The sequence below is a fragment of the Siphateles boraxobius genome, unplaced genomic scaffold (genome assembly GCF_051911475.1).
Source record: "Siphateles boraxobius isolate OS27281-9 unplaced genomic scaffold, OSU_SipBor_1 35, whole genome shotgun sequence".
NCBI lineage: Eukaryota > Metazoa > Chordata > Actinopteri > Cypriniformes > Leuciscidae > Siphateles > Siphateles boraxobius.
The window spans coordinates 13,970,382-13,993,851 of NW_027508975.1; the positions used below are offsets into that span (position 1 = coordinate 13,970,382).

Consider the following 23,470-nt stretch of genomic DNA (forward strand, 5'->3'; position numbering starts at 1 on the left):
CCGCCCACCATTTCTCAGCTATTTACCTTCAGTACAAACAGGATATTACTTTTTTTTACACCTTGCGTGAACAGCATCTATCTCTATTTGCACTTTGTGAGACATATACGTACCTTTGAACCAGGCAATCCTCGACCCGGAGGTCCAGGTAACCCCATCATACCTAAACTCCCCGGTTCTCCCTAGAAATGAAAGGAAATATTTTATTAAAAGCGATTTTTACAGCAGTTAATTTGACATTCAAAATGCACTAAAACTACCTAAACACTTCATTCAAGTCTCAAATAAACGTCCATAACACTAGCAAGGGTTGTCACCCAACACATTTTGTCACACAATTACCTAAAAAACACCAACAACAGGTAGCATTACACAATGCTTTCTTTTGTAAAGTTTCGTTCCCAAACAAGAATGACACTCTCTGCTTTTCTGAATTCACTGCAGTATGTTACATGATCCATGTTTGCATTACAGTACAAACATAATCCCATTTTGTATAAATGGTAATTAAACTAAAAAAGTTCAGCTACATCTACTTGATATAGTATTTCAATTTAAAGATTTGGAATATATTTAAATATGGTATTACTGTAGAAATGTATCAAATTTCTGTCTTATTCAATTTTGTATTATGTTAGGTTTTAAACTTAAGTTTAACAGTTTTGACAAGTGTGTGTAAACATGTGCAAATTGGCCTGTAGGATGTAGTCATTGACGCATTTTGTTCCAAAGCAATGATAACTGACCCATACGTTGTGCTCACTGTGTGAAGAGTTATGAAAAGGTGACCTAAGTATTGGGAAATGTTTCCTAGTGATTGTAAAAATATATTGAATTGTGTATGTTTTAAAAGAATAAATTAATTTAGACTGATGAAATAATATATTGAATCCAGCATGTCCTATATGAGAGTTGTTGCTTTGTGCCTATTTCCAACAACTTTTAGTGACAAAGTCCAGGAAATACATTTTAGATTTGCAATGTATTTTATTAGTTTATGGATGAATATTCTCACAACCCAAGCCCGACTGTTAAAGGATTGATTATGAGCTACCATAAAAGTGTACAACTAAACCCTAAATACCTTTTATGATCATGAAATATGACATTCCAAACCAACGTAACAACCTGGACATTAACCATAAACCTGTGTAAGTGCTGCCACTGTCCCACCCACCTTGGCCCCTGGGGGTCCCGCTGCTCCAGAGCCTCCTGGGAGACCCCGAGATCCTCTGTCACCTCTGTCCCCCTATGGAGAGATTCATAAACACTATTTAGTGGGATTATGTGACAGTGAAATTTTGCAATTCATTACATTCAAAGACAGTATTTGAGATTATTCAGCTTTTTGATCATATACTAACTGGAATTGAGTGGCATGATGTTATGTAGTATTTTATTTCAAACTTAAGCCTCATGAATACTCAAGATATTAAGATGTTATATTTTGCAAGAAAATGAAGGCTATTTTTAGGACTACGCATGCAACAGCATATTTTAAGACATTTACTTTTGAGTTTTTTGAGTATTTCTCATTATTCAAGGTTGATGTTAAGACAAAGTTGATTTGCATCATTATTTCTGTGACAGTAAAAAAAATATAATACAGTGTTTTTGATTAAAAAATGTAAAAAGGCAGTAGAAAACATACTACCATACTAAACATTTTAAGGAAAAATTAAATTAAAATTACAAAAATAATAATATTACAACATTACTTAATGGTTTTGAAAGATGACTTATGCTCACAAATATTGTATTGATTTGATCCAAAATACAGTAAAAAAAAGTAATATTTTGAAATAAGTTTACATTTATATTTTAATATAATGTAATTTATTCCTGTGATGCAAACCTGAATTTTCAGTATCATTACTTCAATCTTCATTGTCACATGATCCTTCAGAAATCATTAGAATATGCTGATTTGCTGCTCCAGAAACATTTATTATAATAGGCCTAATCAATATTGAAAACAGTTGCGCTGTTTAATCTTTTTGTGGAAACTGTGATACATATTTTTCATGATTTTTTGGTGAATAGGGTCAAAAGAACAGCATTAATTTGAAACAAAAATATGTTGTAGCATTATAAATGTTTTTACTCTCACTTTCGATCTATTGAATACATTCCTTCTGAATAAAAGTATAAATTTTGGTAAAACTTTATTTTACAGTCATAGACTTACTGTAGTAAAAACAGTAAATTATGCATAATTACATACAACTAACCTTAAACCAAACCTTTAATTCTAGCCCTTATTATATAGTAAGTACATGTTGTCAATTAATATGATTTAGTAATTAAATGTGTAGTTACGTTGTAACAAGGACACCTTAAAATAGTGTAAAAAAATAATAATTCTTCCTGACCCCAAACTTTTGAATAGTAGAGTACTTTCTTTTGATAACAATGTGATATAGACTCACCTAAAGGATTATTAGGAACACCATACTAATACTGTGTTTGACCCCCTTTGGCCTTCAGAACTGCCTTAATTCTACGTGGCATTGATTCAACAAGTTGCTGAAAGCATTCTTTAGAAATGTTGGCACATATTGATAGGATAGCATCTTGCAGTTGATGGAGATTTGTGGGATGCACATCCAGGGCACGAAGCTCCCGTTCCACCACATCCCAAATATGCTCTATTGGGTTGAGATCTGGTGACTGTGGGGGCCATATTAGTACAGTGAACTCATTGTCATGTTCAAGAAACCAATTTGAAATGATTCGAGCTTTGTGACATGGTGCATTATCCTGCTGGAAGTAGCCATCGGAGGATGGGTACATGGTGGCCATAAAGGGATGGACATGGTCAGAAAGAATCCTCAGGTAGGCCGTGGCATTTAAACGATGCCCAATTGGCACTAAGGGGCCTAAAGTGTGCCAAGAAAACATCCCCCACACCATTACACCACCACCACCAGCCTGCACAGTGGTAACAAGGCATGATGGATCCATGTTCTCATACTGTTTACGCCAAATTCTGACTCTACCATCTGAATGTCTCAACAGAAATCGAGACTGATCAGACCAGGCAACATTTTCCAGTCTTCAATTGTCCAATTTTGGTGAGCTCTTTCAAATTGTAGCCTCTTTTTCCTATTTGTAGTGGAGATGAGTGGTACCCGGTGGGGTCTTCTGCTGTTTTAGCCCATCCGCCTCAAGGTTGTGCGTGTTGTGGCTTCACAAATGCTTTGCTGCATACCTTGGTTTTAACGAGTGGTTATTTCAGTCAAAGTTGCTCTTCTATCAGCTTGAATCAGTCGGCCCATTCTCCTCTGACCTCTAGCATCAACAGGGCATTTTCGCCCACAGGACTGCCGCATACTGGATGTCTTTCCCTTTTCACACCATTCTTTGTAAACCCTAGAAATGGTTGTGCAGGAAAATCCCAGTAACTGAGCAGATTGTGAAATACTCAGACCGGCCCGTCTGGCACCAACAACCATGCCACGCTCAAAATTGCTTAAATCACCTTTCTTTCCCATTCTGACATTCAGTTTGGAGTTCAGGAGATTGTCTTGACCAGGACCACACCCCTAAATCCATTGAAGCAACTGCCATATAATTGTGGTAAGTAAGAAACATTTTTAGAAAGAAACGTCATTGTACCTTCTCACCGGGAATTCCTTTCCCAGGTGAGCCCTCCGGACCTCGTACACCAGGTAAACCCATCTCACCCTAACATAATAAAGAAAAGACAGAAATGCCTGGGTGAGGAAACAATATAGGAAAGCAATGCATGTGTGCTTTATTGAAGCTTTCCTGTATTTGCTATCAAAAAATAAGAATGTGTTATAGTCACAGTGGCCCCAGAAATATGTAGGCATTTAAGTCACATCTTAAACGTATGACTTTATATGACATTTCATAATTGTTAAGGGTAGTTTAAGTGAGGATCCATTGGTTAATTTTTAAATGAAATAGTAACCATATTACAAGAAACCTCTGACCCAGGATAATGTGTTTCACTGTACCTTTGGACCCACAGAGCCATCTTCACCTGGGATGCCAGGAATACCAGGTGCTCCATCTGGTCCTGGTTCACCCTAAAATCATGAAACAAATATATATCACTATTAGATTAAACATATAGTGTATTAAAAAATATGGTCATATAGATAATATTTAATTTGGTTTGTGAGGACATTAACATTGTACATACTTTTGGTCCTGGTTCTCCTATTCCTCTCTCGCCTTGTGGGCCAGATTCTCCTGGAAAGCCTTGATCTCCCTGGGAACAAATTTATACAATCACAAACACTGATGATCACACAAACCATTAATGGAATAATTCATCCCAAATGTTTTAAACAGTGTTATTTTAGTATTATTTATATACTATTGTTTTATTTGAATATAATTTATTTGAATATTATTTTTTATATTTAAATATAGCTTTAATTAATTCTTATTTCAGTTTTAGTCATTTTAGTAATTACAGTGACATATTTACAGTAACGTATTTACAACGAATTTACAGTATTTCAGTTAGTTGCCAAAGCGAAATTTATAACTTCCAATCTTTACGTGTGTTTTTATATCTAGTATTTATATTTTGTTTTATTTCAGATGTATTTAAATTATTAAAATTATTGTTATTTAACAATAAATACACTGATTTGAAACTATTTGACGGTGAGATTCTCCGTTCACACACACACACACACACACACACACACACACACACACACACACACACACACACACACACACACACACACACACACACACACACACACACACACACACACACACACACACACACACACTGCACCTTAGGGCCCACCATGCCCACTCCAGTGGGGCCTCTTGGTCCAGGTGGTCCAATGGGTCCCAGGTCTCCCTGCAGCCAGAGATGCCACATCAAAAAGTATTTTCAAATTGAATGTTGTACTGAGATATCCTATAAAACTTGGGTGCAGCCTATGGATAGATAAGAACTTTACTTTGCTTTACCTTTTCACCCTGGATCCCTACTCCTGGAAATCCCATCAGTCCAGGTAAACCCAGTTTCCCTGTGTTACCCTACAGAAGAGAGAAATAAGTACTTACAACAGTGTCTTATTGTTGGATCTGATTACACTCCACAACAGCATGTACAGTTATTTATTTTTATTTTTTATAATGCATTCTACCTTATCACCCTTGATGCTAAACCCAGGAGGTCCGCGTACACCTTTAGGACCCTCAAATCCCCGGTCACCCTGAAAGCATCAATACACATATCACATGAGCAGCGCACTTTAGCATACTAGCATTTTTACATGGCAAAAAGAGTACTTAAAGAAATGATACACTTTAAAGGAATATACCTGAGTGTGTTAATGTATGTAATGTTCTCAGACACTTAATTACATGTTATTTTAAAATTAAATAGAAATGTATTATAGTTAAAAAAAATTATAAATGCAATTAGCTGAACTTTAGGGTGCTTCTTTTACCCACTTAAGTATGACTACATCTTAAGTATGAATACATCTTTAAATGTAATTTCATATTTATTTCTATTGTTATTGAAATATTGTTAAAGTGTACTGAATGTACTGACAAGCTAGTATTTACATATATTTTTAATTACACATTTATAATGTTTAGTACATACTGTAAGTATAAATGAAGTTGCAATTTAGTCTAAACTTTAAATGAAATATTGAATAACAAACTTAAATAAATTATCATCAAATACTTCACATGTGCTTTAATATGTTAGTCAACACATCAAAATAAGTGGACTTTAAATCACGAAAAAAGATTATTAAAACATAATGATTAAAATTCAAATGTACTTAAATGTTTTAAGAAACAGTCATGAAAGTGTACTTTCTTTAGTGGCTTTTTGTTTTATAAATGTAATTTTAAGATTTAAAGGGGAGGAAGATGGAGGTTTTTATTGTTAACTTTATTGTTAACTCTTGCCTTTGGCCCTGGTAAACCTTCTCCTGGAAACCCTTGGTTGCCTTGAACTCCTTGAGGTCCTGATTGGCCCTAACAAACAGATATTAAATATAAGTACATTATACTACACATACCCAGTGGATAAGATGCCAGATAGTTGCCTGTTACAGAAAAACACATGACTGAGGATGTGTATCTCCCTCTAGTGGTGTTACTGCTGAATCACTTCACTTACAGGCATTCCTGGCTCCCCTATACCAAAAGGGCCGGTTGGCCCAGGTCTGCCTTGGCTGCCTTTCTCCCCCTTACAAAACACAAAGAGTTTACATGGATATGATTCCATTATACTTAAAAACTGCATAATAAAAACTGCATACTGATACACTACTGTTCAAAAGTTTGGGGTCCATAAATTTATTTAATGTTAAAGTATCTTATGCTCACTGTAGCTTTACAGTAAAAACAGTAATATTGTGAAAAATTATTAAAATATAAGATAACTATTATGTGTGTGTGTGTGTGTGTGTGTGTGTGTGTGTGTGTGTGTGTGTGTGTGTGTGTGTGTGTGTGTGTGTGTGTGTGTGTGTGTGTGTGTGTGTGTGTGTGTGTGTGTGTGTGTGTGTGTAATATATTTCTGTGATGCAAAACTGAATTTTTAGCATCATTACTCCAGTCTTCAGCATCACTTGATCCCTCAGAAATAAATTTAATTTTGCTGCTCAAGAAACATTTCTTATTATTATCAAGTTATCAGTTGTGCTGCTTCTTTTTTTTTTTTTTTTTTTTGGAAACCATGATACATTTATTTCAGGATTCTTTGACAAACAGAAAGTTTAAAGAATATAATTAATTTGAAATTGAATATTTTTGTGACACCGTAAAAGTCTTTGCTGTCACATTTGTTAAAATTAATGTATCTTTGCTGATATAAAAAAAATATTTAAAAAAAAAGTACTGAACCCAAACTTATTAATGGAACTTTATATAAAAGAAAACAGTTCTGTGGTGTGAAAATTTTCTTGTTATCTCAATTATTCATAAAATACATAAACTGCATACATGACAATTAAAAATGTAGGATGTCACTGCAGAACACTGCTTGAAATGTTGTGTAACAACAGTTGTCTAACCAGATATTAAAATATGTTTGGCATTATCTTGAAATTAAAACTAATTAACTAATCTGAAGCCATTACCTTTGCGCCAGGAAACCCGACCCCTGGGTCCCCTGGAGATCCGTCGGGTCCGCTAGGTCCTCGCTCACCCTGGGAAAGATGTCACTGTCATTCCATGATCTATATCATTTTCATGTTACCATTCATAATATCACATCATAATGGTGAGATGCATTATTCTTACTTTAGGTCCGACAGGGCCCTCAGGGCCAAAGTCACCAGGGTTGCCGCTCAGTCCCTGAAACAGATAGACATTCATTTATTAGTCTATATTATATATTTTACTTCTCATTAATCACATCTATGATCTATGAGCTAGTTGTACTGATAGAGTGTATCTATTTAAATATTGAAGGACAATTACAGTGTACTGGACCTCTACCAAGCTATGCCATCAATTATAATGTGTTTTAAATGGACACATGAAAGCCAGACACACCAGAGAATAGACTGTGTGAGAAACTGAAGCTCTCTAAATCTGAATCGGGTCAAAAAACGGAGGCTACTGTCATCAAACCAAAACCACAAGGACAGAGATTGAAGTAGGAGGGCAGGAGATAGTAACCCCTGTCCCCATGCTAATCCAGAGGAACAAAGAAACCCGTCAGAGAAGAACAATGGCGTGTAGGCCTGGATTCACTGCTTTAGCTATGTTACATTAGTGTAAGAACAGCACTTAATCCCTCAATCACATTCCATAAGTGCAGGGAGAGCAGACGCTATCTGACTGTGTGAGCGGGATCATTTCCTCACTGAGCTTGGGAGGTATGTTACTCTTCATTCATTACTGTAATTAAATAAAATAATTAATCATTTATTCTTTTATTTAATCATTTAATTGAATTATAATTCAATTAAATAAAAACAAAAAAACAGCATATATGAATAAAAGAAAAATAGGTAATATTTGATTCATTTATTTTGTTTATTTATGCATTTATGCTGTTATTTTTTTATCAAAATATTTGATAAAATAGCAAATAGTACCTTTTTTTGCAAATGTAATTTTAAAATGTAATTCATTCCTGTGATGTCAAAGCTGAATTTCCAGCATCATTAATCCTATCTTCAGTGATACATTATCATTCAGAAATCATTCTAATATTATGATTTACTACTCAAGAAACATTTATTATTATTATCAATGTTGAAAACAGTTGTGTACATTTTTTCAGGATTCTTTGATTAATATAAAGTTTAAAGAACAGCATTTATCTGAAATAGAAAGCTTTTGTAACATTATACAGTACCATTTAAAAGTTTGGGGTTAGTTAGAATTTTTTTTTTTAAAGAAATGAATACTTTTATTCAGCAAAGATGCATTAAATTGATCAAAAAAGTACAAATAATTATTATTTTACAAAAGCTTACTATTTCAGATAAATGCGGTTCTTTTGAACTTTACAGTTATCAAAGAATCCTGAAAAAATTGTACACAACTTTTTTCTACAATGATAATAATAACAAATGTTCCCTTTCGTTGTCACTCCGAGTTACGTCGGATGACGACGAATGGGGTTTCGCTTAGAAAGCCAACTTCGAGTATTACAAAACGAGCCAATGGCAAAGAAATGCCATGGGTCTGCGGAATTTGCATGGCGTAACTCCGCCCCACCTCGTGGGTATAAAAGGAGGAAGCCGGCAGCAAGCAGATATGTGTTCGCTTCGGGGCCAGGGTGACCTGAGGGTTACGGTCTGGATCTAGGCGCCGACTATGTGTCCGTGACCCCAGCCCCCCTCTTCAATGACGGTGCCCGCTAGTGAACTGCTGATTCCCGCGAGTCTACCCTCTGGTGGCCCGCGTGTTTCAGTTGAAGCTACAGAGGAAGATGCCATGTCTGTTGCAGCATCACTAGGTGGGTTTGAGTCTTCTGGAAGTGAGGGCTCGTCACAGCTGCCACCTTCCGGTGTGCATACGGCTGTGCCTGAGTCTGATCCGGAGATGACGACCATGCTTTCCTGGGACGATGGGTTTTGGGTAAGGCCGCCGACCCTCGTCCACGGCAAACCCCAATACCTCTCTTCCCGGACGTGCATGATGAGATCTCGAAGTCCAAGAAGACCCCCTTGTCTTCTCGGGACCGCTCGCTGATCTCATCCGCCTTTCCTCCCCTCGATGGGGCCGCTGCCCATGGGTACACTGGGGTTCCCCCGGCTGAACGCTCTGTTGCGATGCTATGTGTCCTCAGAGTGCTTCTTCTCGGCGCAATCCTAAGCACCCACCCGTGGCCTGTAGTTTTTCGTCTACGCTTGTGGCGAGATCCTATAGCGCCACGGGACTGGCAGCCGCCTCACTGCATGCCATGGTCATTCTGCTGGTCCACCTGACCCAGATGCTCATGGACCTGCACGAGGGCGGGACTGACCCAGGGCTCTTCACTGAGCTGCGCGCCGCCACTGACCTTGCTCTCTGAGCGACGAAAGTGGCGTACGCTCCCTGGGTCAGGTGATGCTCACCAGTCTGTGGCTGAACCTGTCTGATGTGCTGGATGTCGCGCGGACCCGTTTGTCCGACATTCCCATATCCCAGGTCGGCCTCTTCGGCGGTGCGGTTGAGGGCTTGCCCAACAGCTCTCAGTCGCCCATGAGCAGAGTGAGGTTGATTCTGTCCCGACGGCCCCGCCGTCCGCTCAGATCCCTCGTCTGCCCACCGCCGAAGGCGCCCTCCCGCGGCTCCCACCCCGCCCGTTCACGGGCCGGCTCTGGGGGCCGCGGGCGGACGCCACAGCCCTCTCCAGCCCCGCCCCCCGCTACACGCCGGGTTAAGCGGCGCTCGTGAGACGGGCACCTCGGCGATGGAGCAGACTGAGGTTGATTCTGTCCCGACGGCCCCGCCGTCCGCTCAGATCCCTCGGTCTGCCCACTGCCGAGGGCGCCCCCCCGCGGCTCCCACCCCGCCCGTTCACCCGGGTCGGCTCTGGAGGCCGCGGTCGGACGCCACAGTCCTCTCCAGCCCCGCACCCCGCTACACGCCGGGTTAAGCGGCGCTCTTGAGTTGGGCTCCTCAGAGATGGGACTCAGTTCTTTCCAGGAGTTGGTAGCAGGACCACTCCTTTCCCCTGGGAGGGCCGGGGAAGAATCCTTATTCTCCAAAGAGCTGATTCTCCCGTCTCTGAGCACAGAGTTCTCGGACGTCACAGAGCGCCGCCCACAAGCCGTGCTCTCCTCGTCCCCCTCTGTCCCAGAGGTGGTTGACATGGCGTGCCGTCCACGGACCGCTTCGCCCCTGTCCCCCTCTGTCGCCAGACCCCTGGCAGAGCAGGCCCCCGCGGGACGACCAGCCTGGTCCTCCCCTGGCCCCTCTGCCAGGGCGCGGTTGCTAACTGTGCCCCCACATCGGGCCGCTATGCCGTCCACGTCTGGGCCAGTTACTCCGCTTGGCTGCCCCTCCGGGGGGACGCCTGTGGCTCGCATGATCCCGTTGGTTCAGTTCCTGGGAGCCTTATGTCACAACTCCTGGGAGCCTGGCCGCCGTATGTCACAACTCGCTCGCCACCTCCTCCTATGGAGTCAGAAGCATCTGAGGTCGCTTCGAGCCATCTTCATTCCCGGAGCGCTGAACTGTGCAGCCGACGAGCTCTCACGGCTTCAGCCCCTCCCTGGAGAATGGCGACTCCATCCCCAGTCGGTTCAGCTGATTTGGGACCAGTTCGGGGACGCGCAGATAGATCTGTTTGCCTCTCACGACTCGACCCATTGCGCCCAGTTCTATTCCCTGACCGAGGGCACGCTCGGCACGGATGCTCTGGCGCACAGCTGGCCGCAGGGCCGCAAGTATGCGTTTCCCCCAGTGAGCCTTCTGGCGCACACTTTGCGCAAGGTCAGGGAGGACGAGGAGCAGGTCATTCTGGTTGCCCCTTACTGGCCCAACCGGACCTGGTTCCCCGAACTAGTACTCCTCGCGACAGCACCTCCCTGGCCGATCCCTCTGAGGAAGAACCTTCTTTCTCAGGGACGGGGCACCCTATGGCACCCTCGTCCCGATCTTTGGAACCTCCACGTGTGGCTCCTGGATGGGACGAGGCAGGTTTGAGTACCCTACCACCAGCGGTGGTGGCTACCATCACTTCCGCTAGAGCGTCGTCCACGAGACACGTCTATGCGTTGAAGTGGAACCTCTTCGTCAACTGGTGCTCTTCTCACCGAGAAGACCCCCGGAGATGCTCGATCAGTGTTGTGCTTTCCTTCCTTCAACAGGGGCTGGAGCGAAGGCTGTCTCCCTCCACCCTGAAGGTCTATGTTGCCGCCATTGCCGCACATCATGACCTCATCGAAGGTAAGTCGGTGGGGAAGCACGACCTGGTTATCAGGTTCCTGAGAGGAGCGAGGAGACTAAATCCTCCTCGTCCTCCTCTCGTTCCCTCTTGGGACCTCTCAGTGGTTCTAACTGCCCTGAAGAGTGCTCCCTTTGAGCCCCTGCAATCAGTCGAGCTTAAGTTCCTGTCTATGAAGACAGCGCTCCTGGTTGCACTGGCCTCCATCAAGAGGGTTGGGGACCTGCACGCATTCTCCGTTGACGAAGCGTGCCTGGAATTTGGGCCGGCTTCCTCTCACGTGATCCTGAGACCCCGGCCTGGATACGTGCCCAAGGTTCCTACCACTCCCTTTCGGGACCAGGTGGTGAACCTGCAAGCGCTGCCCTCGGAGGAGGCAGACCCAGCCTTGGCACTGCTCTGTCCAGTACGCGCTCTCCGCGCCTATGTAGACAGAACGCAGTGTTTCAGGACCTCAGACCAGCTCTTTGTCTGTTATGGTGGGAAGCTGAAGGGAAAGGCTCTCTCCAAGCAAAGGTTGTCTCACTGGATAGTGGACACCATTGCTTTGGCTTACCAGCAGCAAGGTCGACCGTGCCCCCTTGGTGTGACTGCCCACTCCACCCGGAGTGTGGCGTCCTCTTGGGCTCTAGCGCATGGCGCCTCGCTAACAGACATCTGCAGACCTGCAGGCTGGGCGACACCTAACACATTCGCCAGATTCTTTAATCTCCGAGTGGAGCCTGTGTCCTCTCGTGTACTCGCTTCAACCAGCTAGTACCGGCCCCTCTGCCAGGGCGCGGTTGCTAACTGTGCCCCCACATCGGGCCGCTATGCCGTCCACGTCTGGGCCAGTTACTCCGCTTCGCTGCCCCTCCGGGGGGACGCCTGTGGCTCGCATGATCCCGTTGGTTCAGTTCCTGGGAGCCTGGCTAGAGCTTCCCCGTCTGTCCCACTGGATCACGCGTACCGTCAGGCTCGGCTATGCGATTCAGTTCGCACGGTCTCCTCCCCGCTTCAGGGGAGTCCGCTCCACTTTTGTCGGTGGCAATGCCCCTATCATGAGAGCAGAGATTGCCACCCTGCTGGCGAAGGGTGCAATCGAGACTGTCCCTCCAGCCGAGATGAGGTCCGGCTTCTACAGCCCCTACTTCTTTGTCCCCAAGAAAACCGGTGGGTTACGGCCAATCCTGGACTTGCGCGTGCTGAACCGCTCCCTTCACAGGATGCCGTTCAAGATGCTCACCGCCAAACGCGTTTTCGAATGCATACGGCCCCAGGATTGGTTTGCAGCGATCGACCTGAAGGACGCCTACTTTCATGTCTCCATTCTTCCTCGACACAGACCGTTCCTCCGGTTTGCTTTCGAGGGGCAGGCATACCAGTACGCGGTTCTCCCTTTCGGGCTAGCCCTGTCTCCTCGCATCTTCATGAAGGTCGCCGAGGCGGCCCTTGTTCCCCTTCGAGAACAAGGGGTTCGCATCCTGAGTTATATCGACGACTGGCTGATCCTAGCTCACTCTCGAGATCAGGTTTGCGAACACAGGGACCTAGTGCTTCGGCACCTAGCCCGTCTGGGCCTTCGGGTCAACTAGGACAAGAGCAAACTTTGCCCCGTGCAGAGGATCTCTTTTCTCGGTATGGACATCGACTCGGTCGCCATGTCCGCGCAGCTTACGAGCGAGCGCGCGCAGTCACTGCTGACTTGCCTAAGACAATTCGAGGGCAAGAGTGCGGTTCCACTGAAACTTTTTCAGAGGCTCCTGGGGCATATGGCATCTGCAGCCGCGGTCACGCCGCTCGGATTGCTTCATATGAGACCGCTTCAGCTTTGGCTTCGCGACCGAGTCCCGAGGTGGGCATGGCAACACGGCACGTTCCGAGTACCAGTTACTCCGACCTGCCGTCAGTTCTTCACCCCGTGGGCGAACCTCGGTTTTCTCAGGGCCGGTGTCCCCCTGGCACGAGCTTCCCGGCATGTTGTTGTCTCAACAGATGCCTCCACCACGGGCTGGGGCGCCATGTGCAATGGACATGCTGCTGCGGGCTCCTGGACAGGACCCCAGCGGCTGTGGCATGTCAATTGCCTCGAGTTGTTGGCAGTACGCCTTGCCCTGCACCGCTTCCGGGCGTTGCTCAGGGGTCAACACGTACTAGTCCGTTCAGACAATACCGCCACTGTAGCGTACATCAACCATCAAGGTGGTCTACGCTCCCGCCGTATGTCACAACTCGCTCGCCACCTCCTCCTATGGAGTCAGAAGCATCTGAGGTCGCTTCGAGCCATCTTCATTCCCGGAGCGCTGAACTGTGCAGCCGACGAGCTCTCACGGCTTCAGCCCCTCCCTGGAGAATGGCGACTCCATCCCCAGTCGGTTCAGCTGATTTGGGACCAGTTCGGGGACGCGCAGATAGATCTGTTTGCCTCTCACGACTCGACCCATTGCGCCCAGTTCTATTCCCTGACCGAGGGCACGCTCGGCACGGATGCTCTGGCGCACAGCTGGCCGCAGGGCCGCAAGTATGCGTTTCCCCCAGTGAGCCTTCTGGCGCACACTTTGCGCAAGGTCAGGGAGGACGAGGAGCAGGTCATTCTGGTTGCCCCTTACTGGCCCAACCGGACCTGGTTCCCCGAACTAGTACTCCTCGCGACAGCACCTCCCTGGCCGATCCCTCTGAGGAAGAACCTTCTTTCTCAGGGACGGGGCACCCTATGGCACCCTCGTCCCGATCTTTGGAACCTCCACGTGTGGCTCCTGGATGGGACGAGGCAGGTTTGAGTACCCTACCACCAGCGGTGGTGGCTACCATCACTTCCGCTAGAGCGTCGTCCACGAGACACGTCTATGCGTTGAAGTGGAACCTCTTCGTCAACTGGTGCTCTTCTCACCGAGAAGACCCCCGGAGATGCTCGATCAGTGTTGTGCTTTCCTTCCTTCAACAGGGGCTGGAGCGAAGGCTGTCTCCCTCCACCCTGAAGGTCTATGTTGCCGCCATTGCCGCACATCATGACCTCATCGAAGGTAAGTCGGTGGGGAAGCACGACCTGGTCATCAGGTTCCTGAGAGGAGCGAGGAGACTAAATCCTCCTCGTCCTCCTCTCGTTCCCTCTTGGGACCTCTCAGTGGTTCTAACTGCCCTGAAGAGTGCTCCATTTGAGCCCCTGCAATCAGTCGAGCTTAAGTTCCTGTCTATGAAGACAGCGCTCCTGGTTGCACTGGCCTCCATCAAGAGGGTTGGGGACCTGCACGCATTCTCCGTTGACGAAGCGTGCCTGGAATTTGGGCCGGCTTCCTCTCACGTGATCCTGAGACCCCGGCCTGGATACGTGCCCAAGGTTCCTACCACTCCCTTTCGGGACCAGGTGGTGAACCTGCAAGCGCTGCCCTCGGAGGAGGCAGACCCAGCCTTGGCACTGCTCTGTCCAGTACGCGCTCTCCGCGCCTATGTAGACAGAACGCAGTGTTTCAGGACCTCAGACCAGCTCTTTGTCTGTTATGGTGGGAAGCTGAAGGGAAAGGCTCTCTCCAAGCAAAGGTTGTCTCACTGGATAGTGGACACCATTGCTTTGGCTTACCAGCAGCAAGGTCGACCGTGCCCCCTTGGTGTGACTGCCCACTCCACCCGGAGTGTGGCGTCCTCTTGGGCTCTAGCGCATGGCGCCTCGCTAACAGACATCTGCAGACCTGCAGGCTGGGCGACACCTAACACATTCGCCAGATTCTTTAATCTCCGAGTGGAGCCTGTGTCCTCTCGTGTACTCGCTTCAACCAGCTAGTACCGGACCCGCTCAGGTGTCTTCGCTTGCTCGCCATTCCACTCCACGGACTGGATACGTGCCATATTTTCCTCAGGTGAGCTTCTCCGAAAGCCCTGAGCTCCTCCAGCACTCCTGACGTCGGCGCCAGTGTCTATTGCCTGCGCGTCGGCTAGGTGCCTCCCGTGTGCATGGTCCCTCCTCTGAGCGACCCCCACATGTGTGTTTCCACTGTAAGCCTCTCTGAGCGTGTGTCTTTCCCTTGGCAAGCCACCTTGCCACCCCTGGGGTTGAAATATTCCACCTGCGGCTGGACACCCCAGTGTTTTCCATATGCTTCCTTCGGGTCATATGTGTATTCTCTAAGTCCCCCCCCCTCCGGGCTGGCATTAATTGCATACTTCCCCTAAGCTTGGGATATGCTTCCCAGTGTACCTTGGTATTCCTGTGATAAATGGAGTCCTTTGTCCAGGCTGACAGGGATCTCGATTTACGCAGGGCACTGGAAGACAGCTGAGAAGGTGGCGTGATTAGACTGGTAACCCCATTCGTCGTCATCCGACGTAACTCGGAGTGACAACGAAAGGGAACGTCTACGGTTACGTATGTAACCCTCGTTCCCTGAGTAGGGAACGGAGACGTTACGTCTGCCTGCCACTTTCCGCTGTACCGCGGGGATCGCCTGAGCTCAGTCTTGGCTCCTCAGCGAAGAAACATATCTGCTTGCTGCCGGCTTCCTCCTTTTATACCCACGAGGTGGGGCGGAGTTACGCCATGCAAATTCCGCAGACCCATGGCATTTCTTTGCCATTGGCTCGTTTTGTAATACTCGAAGTTGATAGGCTTTCTAAGCGAAACCCCATTCGTCGTCATCCGACGTAACGTCTCCGTTCCCTACTCAGGGAACGAGGGTTACATACGTAACCGTAGACGTTTCTTGAGCAGCATATTAGAATGATTTCTGAAGGATCATGTGACACTGAAGATTGGAGTAATAATGCTGAAAATTCACATTTGCCATCACAGGAATAAATTACATTTAAAAAAAAATATTCAAATAGAAAACAGTAATACAGTTGAACAGTAATAATATTTCTGTTTTAATAATAGGCTACTATTTATATTTTAGATAATAATATTCTAATAATAATAATACTTATAATATTTGTAAAATATGATAATATTTCTGTTTTCTGATTTTTGATCAAATAAATGCAGCCTTGGTGAACATAAGAGACTTATTAGACTTTAAAAAATCTTACAAATCCCAACATTATTAACACTATAAAAAGAGGATAAAAAAGACAACCTGATCTCCTCTTTGTCCACGTGGTCCAGGAGGTCCGTCCTGGCCCTGTGGGAATGGAAGACAGGATCATCATGACACATTGTGTTCAGCAGACCACAGATCAAGAGAATCATTTACTAAAACGTACTTGATCTCCTTTCACCCCTGGGGTGCCACATTCTCCTTTCCCCCCCTATACGGAGAGAGAGTGAAAGTTAATTTCACTGTCCTGTGTCTAATATCATCTATAACGCTTCATTCTCAGGCTGTCTTCTGTGACGTAGTCTCCTGATGTTTTGAAAGCATCAGTCAGGATTAAACAGCCTTTCATAATTTACTGACAAGCAGAATAGCTTCATGTTGTACAGTAAAATTACTGAATTCTCTGTCATTAAGTCAAATATACTAGCCTTTTCTCCTCTTGGTCCTGGTCTTCCCTGTAACAAAAGAAGAGACTTGATCGCTCAGAAGCCAACCAATGGACATGCAAAAAAATATATTTACTAATATAATAATTCAAATATATACGAGGATATAGTACCCTTATTCCCTCTAATCCTGGACGTCCATTTATACCTCCTTCTCCCTATAAATTAAAAGAGAAAACCCAAAAATCAGATTTGAGAACAATTCTTTACATGTTCTGAAGAAAATACAAGTGGTTTTTGCCTGTGCACAACTCGCTTCCACAATTCTAGGGGGTAGTGGGTGGTCGCCAGGGAGTTGCTATGTTTTGGCTGGTTGCTAGGTGGTAGTTTACTAAATTAAAAAGAGCCCATACTTGATTCTGGTCTGTACATACGTGTCAATTCTTTCTTTTAATGTATTATATTTATTTAGAAAATAATTTTCCAATCAAGAAATCACAACTCTGTTCATCTTAGCCAACAAAAAATAACACAGAATTTGTATTAAAATGAGACTTACTATAGATCCTTTAGGACCAGGAGGCCCATCAAGTCCTGGATCGCCTGGTTTACCCTAATATTTACAAGAAGTTATAGAATGAGCAGGCAAAATAAATTCAAACATACATTTTAAATAGCATGGCTGAATAAAATTTCCTTTGTGTAATTGAACAATATTTCTGTCATGACAACTCTCGGGAGAATGGTATGGTAATATAGATTGGCATGGTAATGGATATGGCAGTGTTAATGTAGGCTATTTGGTCTTGGCGGAATAGAGCTGCTACGCTGGTCTTGATCCTAACCCCCCCTGTGAAGCTCTTGAATGTTCCAGCACCTGCTACACTTGCAGTGTGGGAGACACTTCCTACGCTTTCATGTACCGCCTCTCTGATCGCCCTGAATCCACCTGCTCTGCTCTGGCTGTACCAGAGCTTTCAGACTCAAAGCGATGGAGTTAACCGATTTACATTGTTAGATCAAACACAGCTCAGAGGGAGGATTACTGCTGTTTAACAATTCTTCCTCAAACAATTCTAACTTTGTTTGTTCATGTGCACAGATCAGGCCAGGATCTACTGCAGTGTTGGAAACTGTCTTCCACATCATAGGTCTGATGTCTCCATTCAGAGTATTCAGAGACTGATTAGAAGAAGAAAAAAAGAAAAACATTTAAAGTTGTTATTTTAGTTTTATGGAGAGACCGTTGTAATTGATGTTAATAATTAAATAGTTTTTTTCTGCTTTCATTTGAATTTTAGTTATTTTTTTAGTCATTTTGTTATGTTTTTGTGATTTTTATTATTTTTAAAAGTATGTCTATACAGTTTTTATCAATGTTTATTTCAGTTTTAGTTTTGGTTATTTTAGTACTTTAAGTAAAACGAAATGGAAATGAGAAATGCTGTCGTTGCAACTAGCTGAAATAAAATAGTTTTGATATTTTATTTTATTTCAGTTAAAGTTTGCAGTATTTTATTTCGGTTTCACTTTATTTTGATGGTCACTTTAAGACATTCAGTTGACTACAAGTAAGGTTGCACCTACTGTACATGTCTAATAACTCTCAGAGTATTATTAGACTGGTAGGGTTAGGGTTAGAATAAGTTGACATGTACTTGCAAAGTTACTTATAGTCAGTAGAATGTCTGTTGGGAGAGCATCACACAATAAAGTGTTAGCAGATTTGAAGCAGACAGTCTACTAATACTCTAATGAGAGTTAGTTGACATGTAGTTGCAAAGTTACTTATAATTTTCAAAAGAGACCAACAAAATAAAGTGTTACCTTTATTTCAAGATTCAAAAGTTTGACAACAAAAACATTGACTTTATTCAGCATTGTATTCTCTTCCGGTTCTGTTTTTTTATGGTTTTAGTTTTAGTTAACTGTAATAACCCCGGCTGTACCGTTTAAGAGCCAATGACATATTAATCATGTTGGTACTTTTGTGATTATGAATATCTACAATTATTTCCTATTTTATCAATCTGCAGAGAAAGCTGGATATGATATGATGAGAACTGACTGGGCTATCAAACTGATTTAGATATGAACTCACTGGTTTTCCAGGAGGACCTCTCCCTCCTTTCTCACACAGACAGGATTTGGGCTGAGGACACTGTAACAGAGAAATAAGCCATTAGAGATAAATGATAGTCAGCATGCCTTATTATGTGGAATAGCAGTGTTTACTTTTTATTTTATTTTATTTTTGTCATGTGTATGATTGTCGTGATCCAAACGCTGACACAGAAATAACAAAGTCTTCAATGAACACGAAATATACACGACAAAGGGCATAACCAAACAAGGGAATATAACAAGGCTGGGGATAATACGTAACAATAGAAACAAACAAGGATTTAATCAGAAGCCTAGAAAATCGAAACTAAACACAGCAGGGAAACAGAAACCAATGGAAATAAAACAGAATATCAAAATAAGAGTCCATAGAACCAAACATAACTGTAACTATTTTATCTTATTTTAAATAGGCCATTTTATGTCCTTTTACAAGGTCCTGATTTTGTTTTTGGGGTCTCGAATAGGATCTCATGGTTGAATGTTCAAAAAACATAATTTTTCACATATTTTACATTAATGCAACATCTCCCTTCCTAGTCTGTAAGTAAAGCTCTATTTAGTTTCTGTCTCTGTGAAGCCCCTTCTTCTTCAAACATGTTTCGGAATTGAATATCATATCCAGTTTGAAAAACAGAGAAACTGTTAAAAAAAACTTTGAGAATTTGAATATTTTATGAGATAACTGTACTTACAAATGTGTTCGCAAGTTCACTCTGTAAAAGAGAAAAGAGACCATTGTAGACTGATACACAAATGTAAAAATCATTGACAGATACATACAGATCTTGATAGAATTGTGATATTGTTCATAGATGAAATTTTGTTTCAAAATGAGTGGTTAGGACCACTAATGGTTTCTACTAATGTCTGAGAACATTATAGAAGACCAAAATACGCTGAATGAATGTTCTATCAATGTGACTGGAAGAACATTTGTTAATAACTTTGAGAGAACCTTGCCAGAATGTTCTGAGAACATTTCCTGTTAGCAGGGAGGAAATGCATCCTAGCCATCTCTTATGCCTTCGAGGTGAAAACATATCCTACTCCAAACACTCACCAGTTCCCTGAAGAGCTTTACATCTAGCTGTGGGTCAGTGAGGCTGAACAGGTGCTGCTGAGGCGGTGCGCTGGCGATGGACCTCAGTCTACCATTGTCTTGCTCATCTCGTGTGGATCCCGACAGCCCAATGACAAACATATGGATTTTGTTGCTCTTTGCATCTGCAGCTGCACTCACAGCACTGGGGCTGCGCGGGTGGTCAATCCCATCCGTCAACAGAAACACTGCTCTTAAGCTGCTGGCCGCTGTCTCTCGGACGAAGAGCTGAGTGGCGTTTGAGATGGCATAAGCTGAGAAGGTGCCTTGGCCGATGTAGGTCATAGCATCCACTCGGCTTTGGAACACATCTATGTCCTGCCAGTCCCGGAAATTGTGCTCCACTAAGACGTTGCTGCTGTACTGAAGGACGGCGATTCTCACCCGCATACGCCAGCCGGGCACCTGCATCTGCATCAGCATGGCGCTGAAGCGCAACACGAAATCACTCTGCCTCTCAAACAGAAGCATTGTTGCTCTCTCTGAACTGTCCACCAAAAAAGCCAACTCCACTGGACAGAACAGAGCTGCAGAAAAATGAAACAACAGCTTTTTTAATTTATTTTTTTACAATTGCTAGGACACATTTCTCAATATTTAGGTCTTTCCCAAAATTACACTTTATCAAAATTAATCAAACAGTTCGCCTAACCAACTTTTAGTTTTGTACAGCAGTTCATTTGACATCCAAAATGCACCAAAACTTCCAAATCACTTCATACATGTCTTAAATCAACTCAAACTAGCAAGTAGTTTTCACCCTACAAACACAGTTTGTCAACAAAAAAAAAAGACCTTAAAAACACTACAGTTTTTTCTGAGATGCTTTGGTGCATTTCTCAGATCACAACTAATTTTCAAAACTACCTGTTCAACCTCCACATCATCTAGTCCAGGGATGGGTAACTCCGGTCCTCAAGGGCAACTGTCCTGCAGAGTTTAGCTCCAACCCTGACAAAAAATATTTTTTAGTAATCCTGAAAACATTGATTAGCTTGTTCAGGTGTGTTTAATTAGGGTTGGAGCTAAACTCTGCAGGACAGTGGCCCTCGAGGACCGGAGTTGCCCATCCCTGATCTAGTCACTTGTGCAAATCATAAAAGCAATTATTCATTCTTTTGATCAAATTGTCAATGCTTTAGTACATTCATACAATTTGTTATGTACAATTGTCTGCTGTTTCCTACATTATCAATTGCTCATGTTGATCAGAATATACTATTTTGGCTCTCTGTTGCATAGTCTTACACCCAAAACCTATAGGCATTAGATCACTCACTGTATAAATCATTAAAAGTAAAATGGTTGAACTTGTCATAATCTGTCAAGTGTATTTTCTATACAGTTCTATTACACTCTTCTGTAAATGTGTCCTGTATTGATAAATCGCACAGGTAAATCTTAAATCTCACTATAAATGGGGAATGTAAAGCATTAAATCAACCAATGATCAACAGCTCAGAGATGCATCTCATGAACCTTTGACTGGCAAAAATATATAAAAGCACAACACAGTGTTACAATTTCTGACAATGAAAAAAGAAACCAACAAGAACAACAACAACAACAACAACAACAACAAGGAAACGAACAGGGTCAACAGCCAGGAAGAACATGGGTAAGGATGCATGGTGAAAGGGTTTGGAGACTATAATTTGTTGTCAGATCTACAGAAAATAGTAACTGTGAATCCTGTCACTGTACCACATACAGCAATGCATTTGTACTGTTGAAAGTAATATTTGCCATACAAAAAAGTGCAGCCTTCTGTTACAGTTGGTTGCAGAAAGGAAGAGAAGTTGAGGCAGGATCTATATGCAGCATTCATGAGCCCAAACGACTGAGGTGAAGCCGGGAGTGGTAGAGACCCAGGCGGAGTCTGATGTATGGAGGGACTGGGCGACACTGGAAGACCAGGAGGCCAAGGTGGAGCAGCGGTGACAAGCAGCCAAGGTGAAGCCAGGGTGCCGGCTGGCCCAGTGGGAGAGAGGATTGAGGAGGAGCCAGAGGGAAGGAGGAGTCCAATGGAGCTGAAGCAGAGATGAGGCAGGATGAGGCGCAGTCGTTGGCCCTAAAGCTGTGGCGGAGGCAGAGCGACGACTGACCAAGGTGAAGTCGGAGTGGCAAGGGAGCCGGTGTAGCCAAGGAAGCAAGTGTAGCCAAGGGAGCAAGAAACCTAGGTGGAGCTGACTGGTCGATGGGCCAATGTGGAGTAATTGGCACGGAGGCCCGAGGTGGAGCCAGGGGATCAACACACCAAGGCTGTGGACCAGGAAGCCCAAGGCGGATCCAAGCAGCTGGGCAGAGCCACTGAAGAAGGAGCCAAGGGTCTAAAGGGAGCCAGCTGAGGCAGGGCTGAGGAATTTAATGGAGTAGTCAGAGGAGGAGGGAGTGGGAGGCTGGGCGGGACAAGTGACAACAAAGAAGACTTGGAGCTGGGTCTTTATTCTTTAATTTTTTTTATTTAACCTTTATTTAACCAGGTAGGCACATAGAGAACTCATTCTCATTAAAAACGGCGACCTGGGCAAGATAAAGCGTCAAGGTGGAGACAACAAAAAGTTACAAATAAAGGACAAAACAATGGATCAAGGATACGATCAGTTATACAATCACAAATCCAGTCTACAACATAATTCCAGATACAATACCTATGCAAGTGGCCTAGTATGGCAGCAATACAACTAGCTAGTCTAACTAGCTGCGACGAAGGAGATTTGGAGCTGGGCGGAACCAGTGTTGACAAAAAAGACTGGAACTGGACAGGACCAGCAGTGACAAAGGAGACTGAAAACTGGATAGGATTAGGGGAGGATTACCGATATTTTGGACAACAACATAATCCAGATCATCATACCGTTTAGGAGGGTCTGGGCTCAGATCACCCAAAGTGGCAGAAGTATGGGCATGGCTCCAATCCATGCCCTCAAAGAAGTTGAGACAGGATCTATACACAACAGTCATTTTATTAAACAATAAATCAAAACAAAAAACATGCAGGAACACAGGAGAAATCTGGAACACAGGGGAATAACATCCAACTAAAAATAAATGAGAATGGACCAATAACTCAAACTGAGGGCTATTTATACACAGAGTAATTGTACAGAACCCTTGTGACAACAGAAAGGAAACAGAAAACAATGAGTTACAAGCCAGGACAACTAAACGGAAATCAAACTGAACATTACACCTTGTGCATTACCAATCACTGTCATCAAACCGTCACATTCTGTCAGAGTACACAGTTTTATTGACAGCATGGCTAAGCATTTTGACTATCTTGTTTGTGAATCACACAAGGACTTGTCATTTTGATGGCACTGATACGTTCATTGACAAAATACTTACTTTTGAGAGATGAACTAGGGATTTTTATTAAGTTACAGGCTTTTGCAGTGCTGCAGTGCTGTTTGTACAAATTGTTTTCGAGAAATGCACTAAATGGTTTGCAAATGATGGTTTGCATGATTCGAGATATGTACCAAACCGACTGAGA

General features: G+C 43.8%; 1 protein-coding gene across 1 annotated transcript in view; it reads right to left on the reverse strand.

The window, feature by feature from the left end:
• Window positions 1-23,470, reverse strand: part of col28a1a (collagen, type XXVIII, alpha 1a) — a 29,807-nt gene that overhangs the window by 4,427 nt on the left and 1,910 nt on the right. Inside the window, exons 4-23 of the mRNA XM_077196492.1 lie at window positions 19,933-20,498; window positions 19,565-19,585; window positions 18,847-18,906; window positions 17,305-17,358; window positions 16,919-16,963; window positions 16,788-16,814; window positions 16,526-16,570; window positions 16,399-16,443; window positions 7,264-7,317; window positions 7,101-7,169; window positions 6,140-6,208; window positions 5,926-5,994; window positions 5,145-5,213; window positions 4,966-5,034; window positions 4,784-4,852; window positions 4,172-4,240; window positions 3,984-4,055; window positions 3,619-3,687; window positions 1,178-1,249; window positions 114-182 (exon numbers count right to left, since the gene is read on the reverse strand). Of these exons, the coding sequence (XP_077052607.1) occupies window positions 114-182; window positions 1,178-1,249; window positions 3,619-3,687; window positions 3,984-4,055; window positions 4,172-4,240; window positions 4,784-4,852; window positions 4,966-5,034; window positions 5,145-5,213; window positions 5,926-5,994; window positions 6,140-6,208; window positions 7,101-7,169; window positions 7,264-7,317; window positions 16,399-16,443; window positions 16,526-16,570; window positions 16,788-16,814; window positions 16,919-16,963; window positions 17,305-17,358; window positions 18,847-18,906; window positions 19,565-19,585; window positions 19,933-20,498 (1,682 nt within the window). The remainder of the gene's footprint in view (window positions 1-113; window positions 183-1,177; window positions 1,250-3,618; window positions 3,688-3,983; window positions 4,056-4,171; window positions 4,241-4,783; window positions 4,853-4,965; window positions 5,035-5,144; window positions 5,214-5,925; window positions 5,995-6,139; window positions 6,209-7,100; window positions 7,170-7,263; window positions 7,318-16,398; window positions 16,444-16,525; window positions 16,571-16,787; window positions 16,815-16,918; window positions 16,964-17,304; window positions 17,359-18,846; window positions 18,907-19,564; window positions 19,586-19,932; window positions 20,499-23,470) is intronic.